Here is a 21579-nt window from a genome sequence, read left to right as displayed (position 1 = left end):
CTTTATCTGTTGTTACCTATTTAGAACCAGGAAGAAAGCTTTATTTCCCCTAAAACTCGACTTCAAAATATGAGGGTGGTCTACATGCATGGTCAACTTATAAGGGGAAAAATATGGTATATTATGCATATACCTGCATTTTAAAACTCCAAAAAATATTTTAGGGAGATTAGTATAATGCTAAACCTTATCAATTGGTTCCAAGAAGGCTACAAAAGTGGAAATATGGGCTTCTGGAATATAAATGAAATCTATTTTATTTATATACCCAACTCTTTCAATACAGTTAAGGTTAGAAGCTAAAAAAACACAAACAAAAATCCCTTACAAGAATTTTGGTAATACTAACCAAGAAAATTTGGAGTTAAAAAATTTGGAAAATGTTATGATCTAAGAATATGGATCTAAAAAGACAGAGTACCAAAACACTAACAGTTTAAACTGGGATTGTATTTAGCCTTTCAAAATTACATGACAGTTGCAATATATTGTTTAAATACTGTGGAATGACCTTCAGAGAAGGTTAGCTGTAAAATAAGCAGGGGTGACTGATCAATAAGCAATCACTGAGCAAGCAGCAGCAGCATCTCCAGGATGTGGTGATGACAGGGATCCTAGTTTTCCCTGACAAAAAAATTTCAAGTTCTCTGATAAAAACCCCAGAATCTGTCATTAAAATGAAAGGCCACTATATATATATATATATATATGCCTCAATTGCTATAATAAAATACATTCTAAATACCTAGGCAGACATTTAATACCTATACATTTTGGTATTTGATTCTGAGTTTTTTATCATGGAAAATCAGAGCGCACCCCACCCCTTGCCCCCTTAGCTCAGGTCCAGGCCCCTCACTCCCAACCCACAGTCCCCCAGCCCTGCTGGTGCCCCTCACTCCCCTCCCACTGCCTCCCCAGCTCTGCTAGTGCCCCTCACCTGCCACCCATAGCCCACTGCCACCCCAGCCCAGCCAGAGTGGGCCCCCAGCTGCCAGGGCTACAGGACCAGGGACCCAGATTCACAGCCACTTGCCCCCAGCAGCAGTGCCCAAGCCCTGGCTGTCACCTACAGAAGGTGGCGGCTGCTACAGCAAAACAGAGTGTGGAGCCCAGCTCCCCACCCCCTGCTGCCCGCCTGCTATGGGCTTGGGCAGGGTGTGGGGCCAGCTCCCCAGCACTGCGCACACTCCTGGGGAAGCAGGAGAGACCCATGCCACCCCAGACCTGTTAACAGGGAGTGGGCAGGGGCAGGTGTAGGTTGCCTGCTGTGGGCTCGGGTTCCCTGCCCTGCTGCCCTCCCCTGGGGCCTCTGCAGCCCAGCAGATGTGACCCAAAACTGCAGGGCAGAGTGGAGCCATGAAGGGAAGCTCATTGCTGCTGTGAGCTCCGTGCTGCCCTGGCAAGGCATCCCCTGCCTGAGTGGTGACAGCGCCATGTGGTTTTACTGGAGCCCACAATGGGAAGCCTGCGCCTGCACCTGCATCTGCCCCCGCCCCGTGCACAGATCTGGGAGGCATGGGTGCCCCTGCTCCCTCGGGAGTGCATGCAGCTCCAGAGAGCCAGCCCCCCGCTCCCCACCCAGATGAGCTGCCTGCAGCCCCATTCCACTGCCCACCACAGCCCTGTGGCTGCACATTACAGCTGCAGGCCCCAAGCCCCACACACCCCCTGCATGGGCAGCAGCCCCAGCCCCCACTCCAGCCCTGCCCTGCCCTTCCCTTCCTAACTCTCTCCCTCCCTCTGGGGACCTCAATCCTCCCTCCCCACCAGACTTACCTGCAGGAGCTTTCCAGGCTGCCTGGTGGCCATGTGCATGTATATGCACATGGTGTCCCCTGCCTGACTGCGCTCCCCCCAACCCCTTGCAGGCTGGAACTCTGCCAGCCTGCAGAGAACTCTTTGCAAAAGTGCAAAATCTGCAGGTTTCTCTGTTACAATGAGAAATCTTTGTTTTCCTTGGGTAAAGGGAGAAATACGTGTTTTTCTCCATTTTTCCATGGAAAACGGAAAACCTGGATCCCTGGTGATAATAGCAAATGGCAACACTTTCCCTCCTGAAAAGCCACATATATCTTTTGACAGTTCTATGACATGGCAAGTACAGGCTGCTACTACAATAAGCCTGGCCAGCCCTCAGCTGTGGGTCTAAAAGTCCTCAACAGCAGAGCAGATGGAAGATGTTAGAATTTCAACAGCTGCAAAGACAGATGAAAGATGCAGCAGAACGAGATCCTCAGTTGTCTTGGTCTCCTTGCCACTGAATCAAGGTCCCATTCTGTCAAGAACTGCAAGGAAGCCGATGGGCAGCAGATTATCTACTATAAAAGAAGTCACGCACAGGTGTCTTGCACAAAAACTGCTTTTCCAGCACATTCCTCAAGCCCTTTGGCAACCGCTAATGGTGACAGGAGTACGATTGTGAGGTCTGGAAGCTCCTACTCATGAACTGGCATGAAGATGGCAGTTACAAGAAGGTGGTCTAGCACTTGAACAAGACAGGAGTGCAATTCAGCAGCTGCAACTGTGGCTAAGCAGCCCTATTCAGGATCCACTCTGCTCACCACACATGGGAGGCAGCTAGAAAAGGTGCCGTAAACAGTCTGCCTAATATAGTATTCTGTATTTCTTCCTGACTGGCTAACCACATCCACTGAGAACAGCTTTACTGCAATTGAAAATACCAGTGAAGACACACCATAATTTTTGGGACCTGGAACATCAGGACCCACATGGACAACCCTAATAGCGAATGCCCAGAATGCCACAATGTAGTCATGGCCCGACAACTCAGGTGACACTACAATGACATAGCAAGACTCGGTGAGTGCAAGATGGGCAGCTCAAAGAACATGGAGGTGACTATACCTTCTTGTGGAAGGGTAAACAGGGAGGAGAACATTGACTTCATGGAGCTGGTTTTTCTATTTATAATGAACTCATAAACCAACTTAATGAGTTCTTAATTGGAATTAACAAGCAGCTCATAACTCTCCATCTTAAACTGGCAGATGGCCAATATGCCACCATCATCAGCACATATTTACACCACCAATGATACCAAGGAGGAATTCTATGCCAACCTTGACCAAGTTCTTTCTGACATTCCATAGGGGAACAGATTTATTCTTCTCAGTGATTTCAATGCCAGAGTTGAAAAGGACTCTAACCTCTGGAACTGAACCATCAGCAAATAAGGAATAGGAAAGGATAACTCCAATGGCATCCTCCTCCTGACCAAATGCTCAGAACATAAACTCACCATCACCAACATCCTGTTTCACCAGAAAAACAGAAAAAGACATCATGGCAACACCCATGATCTAAGCATTGGCACTTGATTGACTATGTCATTGTCCATGCCTGGGATCACAAAAATGTCCACATGACCCAAGCTATGCTAGGAGCAGATGACTGCTGTACTGATCACCAACTCATCTGCTTAGTTATGTCACTCGAACTGGGTCCCAAACAATGGCTGCAACAGAAGCAATGCTGACAGATCAACGCTGAAGGACTCAAGGACCCAAGCAAGTGAGACCTCTTTCATCAGAGACTCAACAAAAAATTCCAATCAACAATGGGAGAATAATCAGCAGCTTGTGGGATGCCCTCAAGGCCACTGTCATCAGAATCTGTGAAGAAACACTTGGATTCGTTAACAGGAAACATCAAGACTGGTTTGATGAGAACAACTGAGAGATCCAAGAGTTGATCGATTGCAAGCTCAAGGCCTTTTGTACTTGGCAAAATGACACCAGTTCCAAGCAAAAGAAACCGAATCTCCAAAAAGCCAAGGCAGAGGTCTAAAGGAGGACCCACAATATAAAGAAAAAATGGTAGGAAGACAAGGCTAAGGAGATTCAACATCTCAATGACATCCATGATATATACGGATTCTTCAGTGACACCAAAACCATCTACAGTCTGAGCACTCAGGGACCAACCCCTTGAGACCTAAGGATGGAAGAGGCCTGATCAAGGAAAAAGGAGGTTCTGTTATTAACAAAAGTGTTCTCAACTCCATCCCACAACACCAAGTCAGAGATGATTTTGGAATCCCTTCAACCCTTGACAAGGTGAGGAAAGCCATCAAGCATATGAAGAATGATAAGGCATCTGCAGCAGATGGAATCCTTGTGGAAATCTTCAAGAAGGGTGGGAGAAGAGCTCACACTACAGCTTCATGCCCTCATTTTAAGGATCTGGAATGATAGGGAAATCCCAGATAATCTCAGGGACACCATGGTTGTGGCAATCTTAAAGAAAGGAGGCAAGTCTAACTGTGGAAACTACACAGGGAGGGACTGCCTTGCTCTCTACTACAGGGAAGATCATTTCAAGAACATTCCTGAATCGAATCCTTCCACTTGCTGAAGAGCTCCTCCCGGAATCCTGGTGTTGATTTAGAGCTCAAGAGGCACAACTGACATGAACTTCACAGCTCACAAGCTGCAGGAGAAATGCCAGGAATAACATCCATGACAAATCCCTTTCAGGTTAAAATGGGAGTTAAGCAAGGCCATGTCATTGTTCCAACACTCTTAATATTCCTTGCCAAAGCAGCCCTCCCTTTGTTTCAGAGTGCTGAGTGGGGCATGGCCGGGTCTCAGCAGGACACTTATTATTTCCCCATCCCTCCTGAGCAGCCCAGCAGGGAATGTTTATCACCTCTAACTCAGCGTTTATCACCACATTAAGAAAACAAAGTCTCTCTCCATCAACTAATGGAGTTCTTCTTAACAGCTTTTCCAAGGAAGGACATTAAGCTACCTGTTGATTAGCTCCAAAAAGCCTGTCTGCCTTTGTCATCTCCCACAACACAGCCAGCATGTGGTCTGCTAGCTAATGCTGAGGTGTTTGCGTAAGGCAGAGGGGAAAGGGAAATAATCCCTGTTTAGCAGGGAGAAGCCAGGCAGATGCTCTGTGCCTGCAAGTCTCTGCTGGAGCTGCAGCCAGGGAGCAGAGGGGAGGGGCCATCCCGGCTGTGGAGCAGAGAGCCCCACTTAGCCAAGCCCACAGAGCATGCCAGGATGCTGGGGGGAGTGTGGTTTGTCTTAAATCAGCAAGGGGTCTGGGACAGACATTACATAAACTGGTTTGACCCAAATCAGTTAAGTCTAATACTATATTCAACCAGATTTATCTCAAACCAGTTTCAGGCATTTTCAAACTGGTTTATGTGCACTGAACACCTGTTCTGTTACAGGTTTAAACCAGTTTCTGATCACTTAAAATGGTTTATGTGTAATGTCTGTCCCTAGCCTTACAAGCTCCTCATTTTGTCTACATTTATACTCTCAAACACATGTAGCTTTCTAAAAAACATTTAAAGCAGAGTCATCTCCATTTTACCCCAGTTAAGCATTAGGCATTTATTCTTTACAAATATTTATCATCAAGCTTTATCTTTAGAATAATACTTTGAACAAAAGCATGGTTTTCAACACTGTATTCTAATAGTTACCCTAGGTACCTGGGATCCTAGGTTCTTCTACTTATTGTGCTCCTAGGCAATTTACCTAGCCTTTCTAGGAATCAATTTTCTCCATGTATAAAACTGGGATAATACTTTCCTCAAAGAGCTGTTGTGAAAATTACTGTGCATTAAACATCTCCAAAACCTTCGGGCGAAAGGTGTTACAACTATAAAACATTAATGCAGATGTACACCAGTTTTGATAGACAAACACTGAAAGCTAATATTTTGGTTGCTAAAGTGTTTCTAGTCATTCATAATTTTTTGAAAGTTTTGCCTTTTGGAGAGAAATATTTTAGCTCGAGGTCTCCCAAAGGTGAAGCTAGTAGTAGCAGTAGAAGTCGTAGTGGTGATATATTAACATCTGAAAAAGTCCTTTCTGAAGGAAAAGTTATACCATAACAACATTTTCTTTTTAAATGGCTCACCTATTTTTAATAAAAGTAAAATGAAGTAAATGAGTCTTGTGGGGTGTCCAGCAGTTTTTGAAAACAGGCTCCCTTGTTAGACATTTAATTATGCATTTCAGAACCTAACTTTAGGTACACTATGCTGCCCTCCTACCCTCTGGGGGAATATGGTGAACTTTTGACAGGTGATCTCTCTCCTCAGAGAAGTCTGCTTTACTGCAATTTGGAAAGTTTACTGAAATTTTAGCCAGCTTCTAAACTTGCATTTAATGCATCCATAGTATCACTTTTTAAGAAAAAGGTCAAGAATGGGTGGTTAAAACTGCACAGAGAGCTTTAACTCCCTCCAACTGTCTATATGTATTATAATACAAATCCTTAAGGACATGCTTACACGCTATGACATAACCTTAAATCACATTATCATATGCTATTTCTCAAAAATTACATAAGAAATCTTTACAGCTTCACAAATTTCATCTCGGAAAAAGCACAGGGAGAGAGCTAGATCCCCTTTAACTTCGGTTTAATGTAGATGTGTCTAACTTGTCCAATGTTTTCTGTACAGAAGGAAAAACAAGCTATAAACTTGTAAGAGGCATACCCGGCAATCATAGCAATGATTACAGAAATGTGCCTGTGTGTACATGTGCATGTATACACCAGGGCCAAATTACAGTTGCATGTATAATTCTGACATTTTCTCATTTTTTGGATACTCAGTAATGATCAAATCTTAACATGCTGTCAAAGTATTTATTAATTTTAAAAATGGTTTGATCACCTTTTAGTTATTTCTGGTTACAGGACTGTTTGGGTTTTTTTATTCTTTCATTATTCAAGCATATTTTGCTAAGAGCACTGCCTACTGTGGTCAACAGTACTGTCTCTGTTTTCTTGTGCATCTCTTTCCCTCCCTATCTCCTGTCTTAAAGTTTAAGCTCTTTGTAACAAACACTCTCTCTTTGTCCTGTGTTTCTGCAATGCCTAGAAGGATACAGTCCTGGTACCATAACCAGGATCCCTAAGCCCTACGGCAGGGGCATCAAAGATACAGTCCATAGGCTGGAACCAGCCCACAAAGCCCTATCATCCAGCCTGCAGGTCTTGGACTGACCTTGCATGCTGCAAGGTCATGTCCACACACTGTTTGCAGAGCACTGGAACCTGATCTGGGCCAGGCTGCATGAGGACCAGGGCATGCACTTGGGGCCAGATCCATGGTATACTGCACATAACCTGCAGAGCTGTAGCTAGGGTACACATGGGGCTGGGTGTGCAGGTCTAGGCTGCACATGATGCATGTGGCTGGGGCATGCTGCAGACAAGGCCAGTTCAGGATGCATGCTGAATGCAGCACCTATGCCAACCTAGCTCCATGTGGAGCCCGAGGAATTTGATACCCCTTCTATAAGGTAATAAAATAATGATAAGTGAACTATACTGATAAACTAATCCAGATTTTTTTTTAAATGTAAAATAGTAAACATTTTCTTTTCTTTTGCAAGTCTAATTAACATCTAATTGTTACATTTTGCATATTACACTCAAGAGTTTTGGGTATGTAACCTGCCAACACTTTGTGGCAATTCCACATTTGTAAACTTAGAATTATTGAAAGTGCTATGAGAATTTTAAATATGGTGTTATCTAATCCTTTTCCAGCTAATGACACCACCTGATATTCTGGAAGCAGAGATTACGAGTCTCTTTGCAAACCACCTATTGTTTGGATAAACCCAGATGCTGCAGTTTAAACTACTTGAAAAAATAGACAAAAATCAAAGGGAAATGGATAAAAAAACTGAGAGGACTGATTTTTATTGTCTGAACTAACTAAAGTACAAAGGTAAAAAACTGACAATGAAGTTGACAATAAATATTTTTCCTCCTCGTTGTTTATAAATAAAGGATGGCCGAGAGGGGGGGAGGGACACACGACTAACCTACCTGACTGTTTTTGTCCATTAGCTGATTGACAGTTTCATTCTGTTTCACCATCTCACAATCCAATTTCTTATATTTTAGCTTCCATTGTCGAATGGATTCCTGAGCCTTCACCTTCAGCTCCTCTTTCTTCTTTTCAACCTCCAGCCTAAGGGCCTCAGACTGTTTGAATTCAACAAGGTACCGTTCTGCTTCCTTGGTGGCCTCTTCAACCTGTTGAGCCAGTTCAGCAGTTTGGAGTTCAGTTTGTCTACGTTCATTCTCACAAGCCTTATAGCAGCTCTGTATCTCCTTCAGCTGCTCTAGCATTCTTTGCTGCTGCTTCTCCCTGCTTTCCAAGTCAGCTGTTAGCACCTAGAAACATTGTAACATTTTATGAAAATACCATCTTCAGGCATATACAGCATGACACATTACAAAAGCAACATATAATGCAGCTCATAAATGCATCACTTTCCTATTTACCATAAAAGGACAAAAAGGGAAGAGTTCTCTTTTACCCATGGTGAATTAAAAGAAAAAGGAAGGAGGAGGAGGGACATAAGAAAAATAGGAGACAGGTTTGGAATGAAGTAGACCTGCAAATTGTTGGCATACAGGCAGTACTTGAATTTGTGAACGAGAGAGAAAGAGAGGGGAGAAGAGGAGAGAGAGTTTTTAGTGACTCTGGTCCACATGGGCCAGAGTCACTAAACCACTGCTAACCATTGGTTAGTGGAGGAAGTAGCACTAACCACTGCTACTCCCTCCACTCTAGGGAAGGCTGTGGTCCAGCCCATGCATCATCTTGGCCACTCAAACAGAGGGACCTAGTCAGCCTGCAGAGTCTACAGAACTGGCAGGTTTTCCTGGTCGGATGACTAGGCAGATGCCATCTTGGAACACTGCTAAGCGTACCCTTTGATGGAGACTCAGGCAGGGACAGAGTCTTTCTGTTATTTTTTTTAATGTTCTGTTGTGTTTATTGCCAGAAAGGACAGAGTTATGCATTTTTATGGGGACAGCCACAGACCTTCATTAGGAAAGGGGGATGTTGGGAGGGACACTAGGGAGAGGGATGAGAGGCAGGGAAGTGGGAGTGGGTGGGCAGGCAGAGGTAGGTGGGGAAAAGTGGGAAAAGATTTCTTGTACCTAAATGTGAATGGGAACTGGTATTGACCTGGATCCCAGGTACCTAGGGTAACTATTAGAGGCTTTTTTCTTAGGCTACAGACAGACGTTAAAAAAGCCTGAGCCTGAACTGGTTCAATCTTTGCAGGTTAGTCTAACCTGCCTAGGCCGAATCAGTTTGTAACTGAAGAGACATCCCCCCTAGACTGAGAAAATGCAGGCACATGCCTGCAGTGGCTCAGGCTAGAAGCCAGGGGGTGCTAGAGGAGCCCCCCCTCCCCCCATCCCTTCCACAGTGCTACTCAGTGTTTTAAGATAAGAGCAAAGAACACTAATTGAAACTCTTGTTAGAACTTTAAGAAAATGGAGAACAATTAGCTAAAATATTAGAAATAGCTAATATTCTTGAAAAATAAACTCAGCGATTGTCAAATGGTCAAAATGCCAATTTTTACTACTCAAACAAAAGGCACCCCCCCCTTTCCATTAGCACTTCTTAAAACCGGACTGGAATAGCAGTTCTATACCAAGTCAGAACTAAGAACAACAATTACTGTGTGCACAACAGAGAGTACCTAAAATGATTAGAGGTTTAGGAAACATGACTGAGACAACATTAAAAGAACAGGAATTATTTAGTCTGGAGAAGACTGATGGGGGATTTGATAACAATCTTTAATTCCCAGAAGAGTGGTTATAAAAAGGTGATAGACCAGTGGTGCCCAGCCTCTAACCCACAGGCCAGATCCAGTCCACAGAGCTGTGTCATCCAACCCATAGGTCTCCCTACAGCTCCAGATACCTGGCAGCAGGGGAATGGTGGTAGTGTTACTTTATTTGCTATTTCTCTATTGGTCTTTCATGGCTTAATCCACGTACATGGGGTCAGGCTCGCATGCGACCAGTGTTGGCACTGGATTTATGACCCAGATACCATGTTCCGGGCAGACCCAAACCCTCAGACCAACCATGACCTCAACATTCAATAATAGGTGAATTTTATTGATATAGTGATAACAGATGAAAATAATGCAAACAATTCTATATCTACCAGTCCTAGGGTTCACAGAGTCAAGGTACATCTGCCCAGTACATGAGCTTCACTCTGAGGTTCTCTCTTGAATGTCAGATGTCAGCAGTCTGGAGGTTGGAAGGCAACACCCACCCTCCCTCTGTGGGATGGGTAAGATGGGCTGGTAGTATGCCCTCTGTCCATAACGGCCTCAGGTTCCCTTGTCAAGGACCCTCTGCTGCTCTGAAATCCCTCCTTTTGTATTCTCTTTCGTCTGATGACTCTTCATCTTTGGGCATTTCTTGGTCTCTCTGTGGTCATCATACCCTATCAGCATATTCCTTTGTTTCCCAAATCTACCACATGCACGCATCTTAATTTGGGCTTTTTCCAGGCCTACTAATTTGGTCCATTGAGCAAAACCATAAATCCCAAGGGCTCTGCAATGGCAGAGTCCCTTATCTCATGTTATGGAACGGTGTGGTGCATGTCTTCAATTTCCCAGCCTGTGTGTCTGCTTGCCTGTCCCACACAGTGTTCTTGGAAGGAAACTGTCACAAACAGGCTTTCAGAAATCAATTAACCCTTGCCACTGCCCCGGACCATTGTTCTAATGCAATATCTACATTACCAACAAGCCAATTCCCAAAAGCAAACCTCTAAATATCATTTTCTAACCATCAACCAGATCTGACGTGTAGGGTTAGCCTGACAAAAGATTGGGTCACTGCATGTAGCTGGATCTGGCATGTACAACTGAGCCAACATGCTAGACTGCACCCGCTGACCAATCCCATATCACTCATCTAACCTGTGGGGCCAGAAGTTTGAGCACCACTGTGATATATTGTTCTCTGTGGCCACAAGGAACAGGACAAGATGCAACAGTCTAACTGCAACAGGGGAAGTTTAGGTTGGATGTCATACTTTTTGGAGGTGTTCATTAAACTGGATTGCTAACTATGAGGATGGTTTAACATTATAACAAATTACTTAAGTTGTATCCCCATCGTTTGAAATTTTTAAGAGCAAGTAAGACAAACAATTGGCTGGGATGATATAGACAGGGATGCACATGCCTTGAGCAGTGGGTTGGACTGGATGACCTCCTGAGGTCACTTCCAGCCCACCTTTTCATGATTCTAAGATGAACCATTTTCTACAATATTTGTGTTTTCCTTGTCATTGTTTCCTCATCCATTCAAGAACTATGCTGATCAACACAACACTGCTTAGGTAATAAAAAATTGTAATCGACAAATAATCTTTCTAATCTACAATAGCTCAATGAAATGCTTAAAATTTGTTATTCTTCTTATAGAAGCCAGGAAATGATATACAGTGAGAGATGCAAAGGAAATTTCTACTTGTCCCTTCTACTTTCAGTTGAATACAGAAGTTCAAAGAAAGAAATATAATTTTAAATATCTTATATTAATCAATTTGTATTAGCTAAAACAAGTCTACAGTCTCTCCAATTTATACCAAGATCTTTCTAGATATTAAAGACAAAAATGCTTCCTGAAAAAAACGTATCATCAGTAATTCTGTGTATATATCACAAACTCTGTTTTTCTTTCCTATTTTAGCAATGTTTGTGCAAATGAGATCTTTTAAGTGATCATCTGGTTTAGCTCCGATGGTGGGTCCAAATGTACACATGATGTATTAGTGTTTGAGACTGGATTTTAGATCTTCACTTCTTGCTCAGAGGATGATACATGATGAGAGTATATAAACAAGATCAACTTCTTGGTGGAGAAGCCCAATTTCTATGACTCTACAGTTAACCTCTCTAGTCTGTTCCACTGCAGTACTGACACCTCCAAAAGAAGCCATGCCCTATTCCAGTTGATGAAAGCAAGATGTTGGAGAGCTATAACATAAGCCCTTTCTTGCTGCTAAGGAGAAAGAATTACTGCTATGCAATAAATAAATAAATAAATAAATACATACATACATACTCTTTAGGATGCAGAAAACCGTTTATTCCTAACAGTTCTGACAGTAATGAGTACAATACATTTCATCTCCTGTGCTTCAGCACACCAAGAAGGAATTCCCCTGCTCCCTTCCATGCACACAGTTATGCTGCTGCCCAAATATTATGGCAAAAGGACAAATTTTCCTTTCTCTATAATCTGAAGCACAGTGTGCTATGAATAGAGATGCCATATTTGATACATTATTCATCTACCCTGGTGCTGCAAATCCTACAGTTCTACAATGTTGAAGGATGCCCTCCAGTGGGAGGGAAGCATCTACATTGTGTCAACATGAAATACAATGAACTACGCCTTTAGTAAAACAACATTAACAGTAAATGTATTTACCGATATTAAAGTCTCTAAATACCATTGTTGGCACTTGAAAACTTACTTCAATGTGAATCCAAATAGTATATTCTGTCTTTATCTTATTGATATGTCAGCCAAACAAAGATCTCAAGCAAAGGATACTTATTAACAGAACAATAAGTTCTATGAACAATTTTTTTATATTGCTGACAAAACATTGCTGTCAGTCTTTATCGCAACTATTACCTAAACAAAGAAAACAAGGCAGTATTTATTCTACTATCATAGTTCCCAAATGGTAGAGGCAGTCTGATCTAACACTGGAAGTCAGCTGTTCTAATTCCAACTTCACTAACAAGCTGTTGTTTGACCTTAAATAAATAACTTTCTTCTCTGCACTTTTTCCACCTTGATTCCGTTGCCTGTCCCATCCATTTAAAATATTGTTTTCAGGACAAGAACACACACGCTCTGCATTTATATAGTGCCTCGCAGAATGGGACTCCATTCTCAGTTCGGACCTCTAGACACAATTACAATATAAATAATAAAACACTATATAAAAATAGAAGAAATGCCACGGTAAGTGTTATGCAGAGCATCAAAGGGAAAACTAGAGAGCTTCTAAGAGTGAATTTTTAAATATAGAGAATTACTATAAATTAAATATACTTCCCCCTCTCACAAATATGATTTTCAGCTCGAGAATAATGAGTGTTCAAAACATGTAAAACCTCCATGACTCAGAACAGAATTTTAAAAAATCCTTAAATTGTAATGTATTATACACTACCCAAATGCATTTTAGAGGAATATATACATTAGACCTATGTTTTGAAGTCCCATAAGATTCAGGTTTCAAACATGGTAGAAGTAGCCAGATAAAACCTCAGGAATCCATTATATTAATCCTTCCACATATTTTGTGGAACAGCCTAACCTTTTGGCTCCTGTATTAAATAATTTTTTATTACATATGCTGCTATTATTTTCTACTTCCTGTCTCTCTGGTGACACCATAAAGGATAGCAGTCCAAAATAATGGGTTCTTCAAACCTTCTGGGTCATTAAAAATAATTATTTCTCCACGAACCCTAAGAGAACACATTTTGTTCATACAAATACCGTTTCCATGTACTTGTTAATGAAACATGATTCTAAGCTTAAGCAAAGTATAGAAAACAATGTTCAATTAATTGAAGACATTCATCTCACTGTGTAGAAACAAAATTTTAATCTTCAATTTATAAGTAATAATATTCACTACAGAGAAAATAAAATAAAGACTATTCCTTTGCAGTATTTATCTTAAAGTACAAGGAAAAAAAATAATTTACTGGTAATCAAGCTGATTTGCACCAAGAAAAATTTGACCTGTTGGCATTAAAATATGAATAGAAATGCTGATTCTTTTATTTTACTTAATTTCTGCAAGTGAAATAGATCTTTCTAGACAGAGAATAATAAACTAGTTTTGTTTAATTTGAAAAAAAGGATATTTTTAAACTATCTAAGGGTTCAGTCAAGCTAGACATTGAACCTATTCCCAAATTCAGAATGACAATGACTTCCGAATGGGAGGTATTAGCTTCCCAATTTCACCATTAGCATTATCAGAAAAAAGAAGGGAAATGCCAGAAAGGTAGATTAATTTAGAATCAGATAAATTTATCTTAAGGCTGAAAGCCAAACCATATACCAGAACTACAAGGAAACAAACCTAGGGTAAGGGGAACAAGAGTATCCTACTGTAACTGTGGCTCTTAGAGATGAAGCAATCAGTGTGAACCCCACAATGCACAAATCCTTACAGCCACATCCATGTGGAAGAGATTGCCTAGTCAAGAAATCCAAGTTGGCGGCTAATAGATTAACTTTGCTTAGGCAGTCTCAGTTCCACTGCATCCATTGCTGAATGGTAAAAATAAATGTATGCCCCCTAGCTTGCTTACAAAGTACATCATTGATGTGTTGTCTGTTAACAGCTATAATATTTTAAAAATGCAGGCGCAGGAGAAACTCCACACATGGAAGTCTGGCGGTTCAGGGCTCTAGCATATTTATGTGTAGCATTACATCTTCAGGGGCAATCTACCTTTTATATGGAGTTCTCCAAATTGAACATTTCCATGCTATCCCAGTTGCATGCTGAACTAATGCCCTGGATTGTGATGGTGATAGGGAATCCTTTCTGTATTTTTTCATGCCGTTGCAGTTAGAACTCTGAGATCTGATGGAATCACCAAAGTTTTGCTTGGTACATTTTTTTCCTAGATGAACAAAAAAACACAGCCAGAATTATGGAAGCCTCAGGTGTCAAGCCAGGGACTGGAACCCAAGGCCTTGGCCTGGCCAGCATGGCTGCTCATCCTTTGGCTGATCCCCCAGACTAGTCAAGGCTGAACTGAAGCCTACAGCAGGACCTAAACCTTCATCCACTCTCTGTCAAAGTGGCCAACTGAGTTCAGCTGACCCTCCACTTCCCACACTTAAACCCCTGAACAGGAACCAAAGGCATCTGAGTAACAGGACACTGCCTCACCCATGACCACTCTGCCACTACCAGACGCTACTCTCATACTTATCTCCAAGCTTCCTGACTCAGCTTGTTGGTAACCTTGCTCTCCATCTCCTCCTCCAGTGCCAAAATCTTATCTGGACTGTAATTATGGAGAATTTTCATGGTTCAGTAGAAGACCTAGACAAACAACTAAAGCTGACACACAGCTCAGACTTGTCAGGATGTTTTAGCATGACATTCTCCCAATCAGTTAGTCATCTAATTAAATGTAGTCACAAGAGTCATTTTTCCCTTTAGCATGCCTTTAATATGGCAAGACCCATGGTGAAGGCTCTTGGCAATGTTAAAAGCCTAAAGGACAGCACCTCGTATTGATAGTGATTCAGCTACACCATGGGTGGTGAATGGAAGTCCACATTTGTGAAAGTTAACAGCATATGGCAGTCCTGAGCAAATGAACTGGTGGGTACAATATCAACCTAAATACAGAAGTGGCTCATGAATTGTTTATGTATTTATTCTGTTGCATCCTGCACCTGAGTAAGGTAAGCCCCCTCTCATGTTCAGAATGAGGAAATACTCAGAGGAGAATCCTTTGCTCCTCTATTCTCATGGGACCTAATGACTCCCAGAAGAGTAGCAAGGCCCCTTGTTTTTGTAAAAGGCTCTCATGAGAAGGTTTCCTTAAGGGGGAGAGGAAAAGGAGGTAGAAAGCAAGGGAAGGAAATTGATAGGGTAACCACGGACAAAGATATTAAAGTAGAGGTGCACCGATACATTGGTCCGATATCAGATCGGTACTGATATAAAGAACTGATCTGATATCGGTTCTCTACACTGCCAGATCTGCTCCATACTCCACTACATGGAGCAGAGCTGACAGTGTAGAGAACTGCCTCCAGCTGGTAAGTCGGAAGGGGAGGAGGGAAGGAAGGGGTGCGGGAGAGGGGGCAGATCAATGTCCCCGCGGTGAGGGAGGGCAGGGCAAAGTTCCCTTGTGTTAACTTTGCCCCATAATTTGGTATCATCTGCAAACTTGGACAGGGTGCTCTCTACGCCCTTCACCCAAGTCACTGATGAAGACTTTGAATAGCACCAGTCCAAGGACCAAGACTTGCGGGACTCCACTGCCCACATCTTTCCAGGTCAATATCAACACATCCACCACCACTCTCTAGGTACAATCCCTAAGCCAATTTGCCACCCACCTGACTGTGTAATCATCTACATCACAGCCTGTCAGTTTATTTACAAGAACAGAATGTGTATCAAAGGCCTTCTTAAAATCTAAGTAGATGACATGTACCTCGACTCCTGCATCTAAGCATTTTGTGACCTAGTCATAAAAAGAAACAAGGTTAGTCAGGCAGGATCTACCTTCAATGAACCCATGCTGCTTTCCTTTCAGCATTATTTCCCCAGCTGGGCTCCCACAAATGTGATCCTTAACAATTTGTTCCAGAGTTTTCCCAAGGATAGAGGTGAGACTAACTGGCCTGTAGTTTCCCAGTTCCTCCCTCCTCCCCTTCTTGAAAATAGGGACCACATTGGCCCTTTTCCAGTCTTCTGGGACCTGACCAGAGCACCATGAGTGCTCAAACAGCCATGCCAGTAGTTCTGCTATGACACTGGCCAATTTCTTCAGCATCCTTGGATGAAGTTCATCTGGACCTGCTGATTTGAACACATCCAGCCCCTCCAAGTGCCCCTTCACTAGGTCTGCGCTAACAGTTGGTGGGCTTGTGTCCCTCCTGTAGCTATCTATGATCTAATTGGGAGATTTGCCTTGGTCTGTGTCTATAATTTTCCATATAGAGAATCTAATTATTGGGACGTTATTTTATAATCAGAGTAGTCTTATATTTGGGTAAATAAGATAATGGTGAATTCTTTAAAGCTAATACTCTCAATTTAGATTTGTTTTTGCTCCATGGTTTGTTTTCATATGAGGAGAATGCATCATGGCCAATGGTTTTGTGTTCCTTGCCAATTTTATTGCCAGAATTATCCTACAAACCAGTTAGCTGGAACACACTAATGGACTGTTAATAATATATCTGGTGTCTATTTTTTGCCAGCTATAAAGCAATCCGTTAATTATTGTTTTAGTATCCTGAATCCAAATGTAAAAATACATTAAAGTAAATAATTAAAAGTATATATAAGAATGCATATTGATCTGCAAACAAAAATAAGTTAAAACTTCAAGTTAAGGTTGAAAAGTAGAATGCTAGATTTCCAACATAAATACCAACTATTCCACATAAAAAAAATTAAAGACTAAGCAACTGATAAGTTAAGGGCATACATGCTGCCATTAAATAAAATAAACTCCAATAGTCCAATGACAACAAATGACTACATAATCATTTTCACATACATGTTATCAAAACAACTTTAACTCTGACACAGTTTTGATTTATTGATTGGAAATATTTTGTGGAACTAGTCACAGTAGTCATTTTCTGAGCAATGATAGTTTGAAACAAGGATCATATTTAGCAAGGTATGCTGTAATGCCTGTGCTTATTGTAGGTCTCTTAATATGCTACTTTCAAAAGTATTTAGACAGATGACGATATTGGGTAGATACAACATGTAGAAAATAGGATACACAATTGTTATTTAGTTAAATGATTATGTAATATTTGGAGTTTAATTTTAATTTGCATGCATTAAGATTGTTTTGATGAAGTAAAATAGTATGTAAATGACTGCTGGCATTGGAAGAGCCTAATTTACTATGTGGCAGTATGTATGTCCTTTGCCTTCCTCTTCCTTCCTTTCTTATTTTACACACACACACACACACACACACACACACACACACACATATATGCATTTATTTTCTAAAGACTAGTTGGTACTTGAGTCCAAAACATAGTACTGCATTTTTCAACCTTAGTGGGTCTATAATACCCTAGCTTTGAAATATAATCAAACCATTTTTCAAAGCCTTTACCTCCACACAAAAACCAGTTACCTACCTTATAATAAATGATATCCTTTAAGCTATGACGTCCATGTGCAGATTTAATTGTAGGTGTGCACGGGTCCTGAGCTTGAGCTTGGAGATTTTTGACTAACAGTACTTTCATGACTTATATTCATCCTATTATTTTTCACTAAGGATATAAAAGGAGATGTATGGCTTTTCCTTTCAGTTTCTAAATATATAGTAATTCAAGGAAGAGAGGGTAGGATAGAGTACAAACATACACAATATTTCTCTAAGAAGTCCAGTTACTGTAACATTTCTCCTTTGAGTGATCATTTATATGCACATTCTGTGTGGAACTTCAAAGCAGTGCTCATTACATACAGAGGCAGGATTTCTAAGACCTAGGAAAACTGTGGTTGAAACACTGATTTCCTAAATCTAATATCCAATCAAGCAGCCTTGGAGACAGCTTAGTATGTAGTGAATGTGTGAAATGAGCTCATAGATTTCATAGACATTAGGGCTGGAAGGGACCTCGGAAGATCATCGAGTCCAGCCCCCTGCCCAAAGGGCAGGAAGTCAGCTGGGGTCATAGGATCCTAGCAAGATGAGCATCCAGTTTGCTCTTGAAGGTGTTCAATGAAGGCGCTTGAACCACCTCCGGTGGCAGGCTGTTCCAGACCTTGGGGGCTCGGACAGTAAAGAAATTCTTCCTTAGGTCCAGCCTGAAACGGTCTTGTCGTAGTTTATGACCATTCGACCTCGTCATCCCTTGGGGCGCTCTGGTGAACAAACGTTCCCCCAGATACTGGTGGTCACCCCAATAAACTTATAGGTGGCCATCAGATCACCCCTGAGCCTGCGCTTTTTCAGGCTAAAGAGCCCCAGGGCTCTCAGCCTGTCATCGTAGGGTCTGCTTCCCTGACCTCTGATCATGCGAGTGGCTCTTCTCTGGAATCTCTCAAGCTTCTCCACATCCTTTTTGAATTGTGGAGTCCAAAACTGGACGCAGTACTCCAGCTGTGGCCTCACTAAGGCCGAGTACAAGGGGAGAACGATGTCCCGAGATTTGCTTGAGAAGCATCTATGGATGCAAGCCAGCGTTTTGGTCGCTTTACTAGCTGCAGCATCGCACTGCAGGCTCATGTTCATCTTGTGGTCAATGATGACCCCCAAGTCTCTTTCTTCCATAGTGCTAGCCAACATAGCAGTGCCGAGCCTATAAGGATGCTGCGGGTTTTTCTTCCCAAGGTGGAGAACCTTGCATTTATTGGCGTTGAACACCATCAGATTCTCGTCCGCCCACTTGCTGAGCCTGTCCAGGTCAGCCTGGATCACCTGCCTGTCTTCTGGTGTGGATGCTTTGCCCTAAAGTTTGGTGTCATCAGCGAACTTGGCCAGTCCGCTTCTCTAAAAGGCAAAGCTCCAGGGGCTTTGCCTTTTAGATTTCAGATACAGAGACATTCACAGAAGTTTAGGGCTAGAAGGGATCAGGCCCAGCCCCCCTGCTCTTGTGAGGCCCCTGGAACATGTTACACTTAAGATGCGATTAACCTATTAATTGCACCATAAATAGTAACCCAGCCACAAGTGCAGGCAATTAATGCATGAGAAAGCGAGAAACCAGTCACAAAAACATTCCACAAATTGTGTAATATTTTTGTGGCTGATTTCCACCATGCCTTAAATTGAACATGTGGCAGGGTCCCTTCCTTCAGTCTGGTACCAACTGCATGACAGAACTTGGTAGTGAGGTCCCCCCATGTCAGCAGGCTGACAACCATGGGGTGCAGCCCATGTCTTCGGCTGTACACTGCTGTTTCAGAGTGCCAAGTCAGGGGAGCTCATCACCTGGGCCAGGGTGCTTTCTTTGTTCTGCAGCTCTGGCAGGGGGTGAGGAGCAAAGCATGTTCTAGTGTTAGCCACCATTCAGTAGGTTGACTGCCTTGCCCTACAGCTCCTAGGGATCCCAATCCTGAGTTTCTGTGCACTGACACCTTTAAAAATGTGTGTGCAACTGGGCTTCACATGAAGTTTTCTGACGCCTACAGTACATGGTGACCCTGGGAACAAGGAACCTCTGATCCTGGGACCCTGGCATGCCAGGACCTTAAACACACACAAGTGCAGCTGAGCTATCCACAAGGTTTTGTGATATCCCAGCGCAGAGGGCTCTGGGACTGGTCTCAGTGCGATCCCAAGCTGGGACCCACAATCTCCTGATAGACAGTCCCAGCCCTGAAACTGCATGTGACTCAAACTGGCTCCAATCTGGTCTTGGGTTTAAGACCAACTATCTGGTGATAGTGAGTCCCAGCTCCAGGACCATAATGGTTCACACCAGGCTGCAGGCACCTGGGTTTCAACTTGCCAGTACAAGGAGAGCTAGGATCATGACCTCAAGCTCCCCCTGCACTAGCAGGTAGTGAGGTGCAATGGAGATCTGAACCATGATCCCAAAATTGTGCATCCTGCCACGGCAGGAGGTGTGAATGTTGGGATTGCAGATCAGATCCCATTGTGCTATTAAATGAACATGTCTAAATGAAGGACCTGAATGAAGCCAGATGTTACCTGTATTTTAATGGCTGCTGTGGTATCAATGATGCCCTGAATGCTCTTTGGAAAACTAAAAAATGGAGCAGGGAATGATCTTAAAAAGCAGTGGTGTATTCTGATTTATGGTCATCCTCAGACCCACATAAAGCAGTTGTTTCTAACAACTCCCAAAGTGGTGCCTAAAGCCCCACGGGTAATGGAAGCACTTTCAGAGGACCTGTTTAATAAAAAAGGATCTGGTTCCAGCATTCAGACGGCAGTGGAAAGAAGGTTTTGCAATTCAAACATATCTCCAGATGCTTGATAAACCAACACACTACCAAAAACTGCATAAGTGCCTGGGACTATGGTGGAGTTCATGGCTCCTTATGGTTCAATCCCTGCTTGGGCATTCTTAATCAGGTGTGCTGAGGGCATGGTGCCATGGTCATCTCAAGCTGATCCAATGCTACAAGGATGGAGGCTGATACTGTTAGTTCCCCAATATGATCATATAGCTTCTATGATGGCAAAGTGGCCTGCTGTGGTGCATCCGAGCTCTGTCAGAATGCTGAGGGATTCAAAATCTCAGTGGAAGATCGGTGCAATGGTAGCAATGCACGTGGAGAAGGCATTATCTAGAGATCTAACCTATCTGGCCCTATATGCTCACTGGGTACCATCTTTTTCTGGCATAATGAACAAGAACAACTTCTTAAGCATGGAAGCTCATACTGGAACTCTGCTTCTCTGCCAAGGAATCAACAATGGTTCTGTTGTCCAGAATTCAATACAAAATGTACTGATTTACACAGAAGATAAATTCAATGCTTCACACCTCTTTACGTTTATAGGCTGAGGAAGTAAAGAATTTGTAGCTCACATGCTTCCCCAGCATGTTAAGATTCACGTAGGCAATAAGGACACTTGAAGTGTCCAGTGTCAGAAGGAATGGCTCTTTCTAGGAGCAGCCATACTTGAAATCGAAGGATATAGAAGAGACCTTATAAAAAAGAAAATCCTGTCTTAGAGGGAAAGTCCATTAATCCTCTCTTCTTTCAATACGCATAAAAGCCCTCAATGATATAAAACTCAAAAGAGACCGTTTTAACCAGAAGCTAAATCTGACCTGTTGTGAATTCTTTGTTACAGTTAATTCAATTCAGAAAATCTTGTCAGGCACTCTCTCATTTCTTTCAGTCTAGACAGCAACCAAATCTCTAGTATACTAGACGTGGTCAATCTTCTCCCACCATTCCAAAAGATAAAAAAAACCTGTCAAATATAAACATTTCCTATAGGTGCCTCTTTCACTAAAATTTCA

The 21579-nt window shown here is 42.4% G+C and overlaps 1 protein-coding gene across 1 annotated transcript in view; it reads right to left on the bottom strand.

Moving 5' to 3' along the window:
- CEP128 (centrosomal protein 128) overlaps positions 1–21579 on the bottom strand; it is a 184293-nt gene that overhangs the window by 47483 nt on the left and 115231 nt on the right. Inside the window, exon 13 of the mRNA XM_025196583.1 lies at positions 7840–8190. Within this exon, the coding sequence (XP_025052368.1) occupies positions 7840–8190 (351 nt within the window). The remainder of the gene's footprint in view (positions 1–7839; positions 8191–21579) is intronic.

This window comes from Alligator sinensis, unplaced genomic scaffold, assembly GCF_000455745.1.
Source record: "Alligator sinensis unplaced genomic scaffold, ASM45574v1 scaffold289_1, whole genome shotgun sequence".
In the NCBI taxonomy this organism is placed as follows: Eukaryota; Metazoa; Chordata; order Crocodylia; family Alligatoridae; genus Alligator; species Alligator sinensis.
Note: the sequence above shows the minus strand (reverse complement) of the source record. Positions and strands in the feature narration are given on the sequence as shown.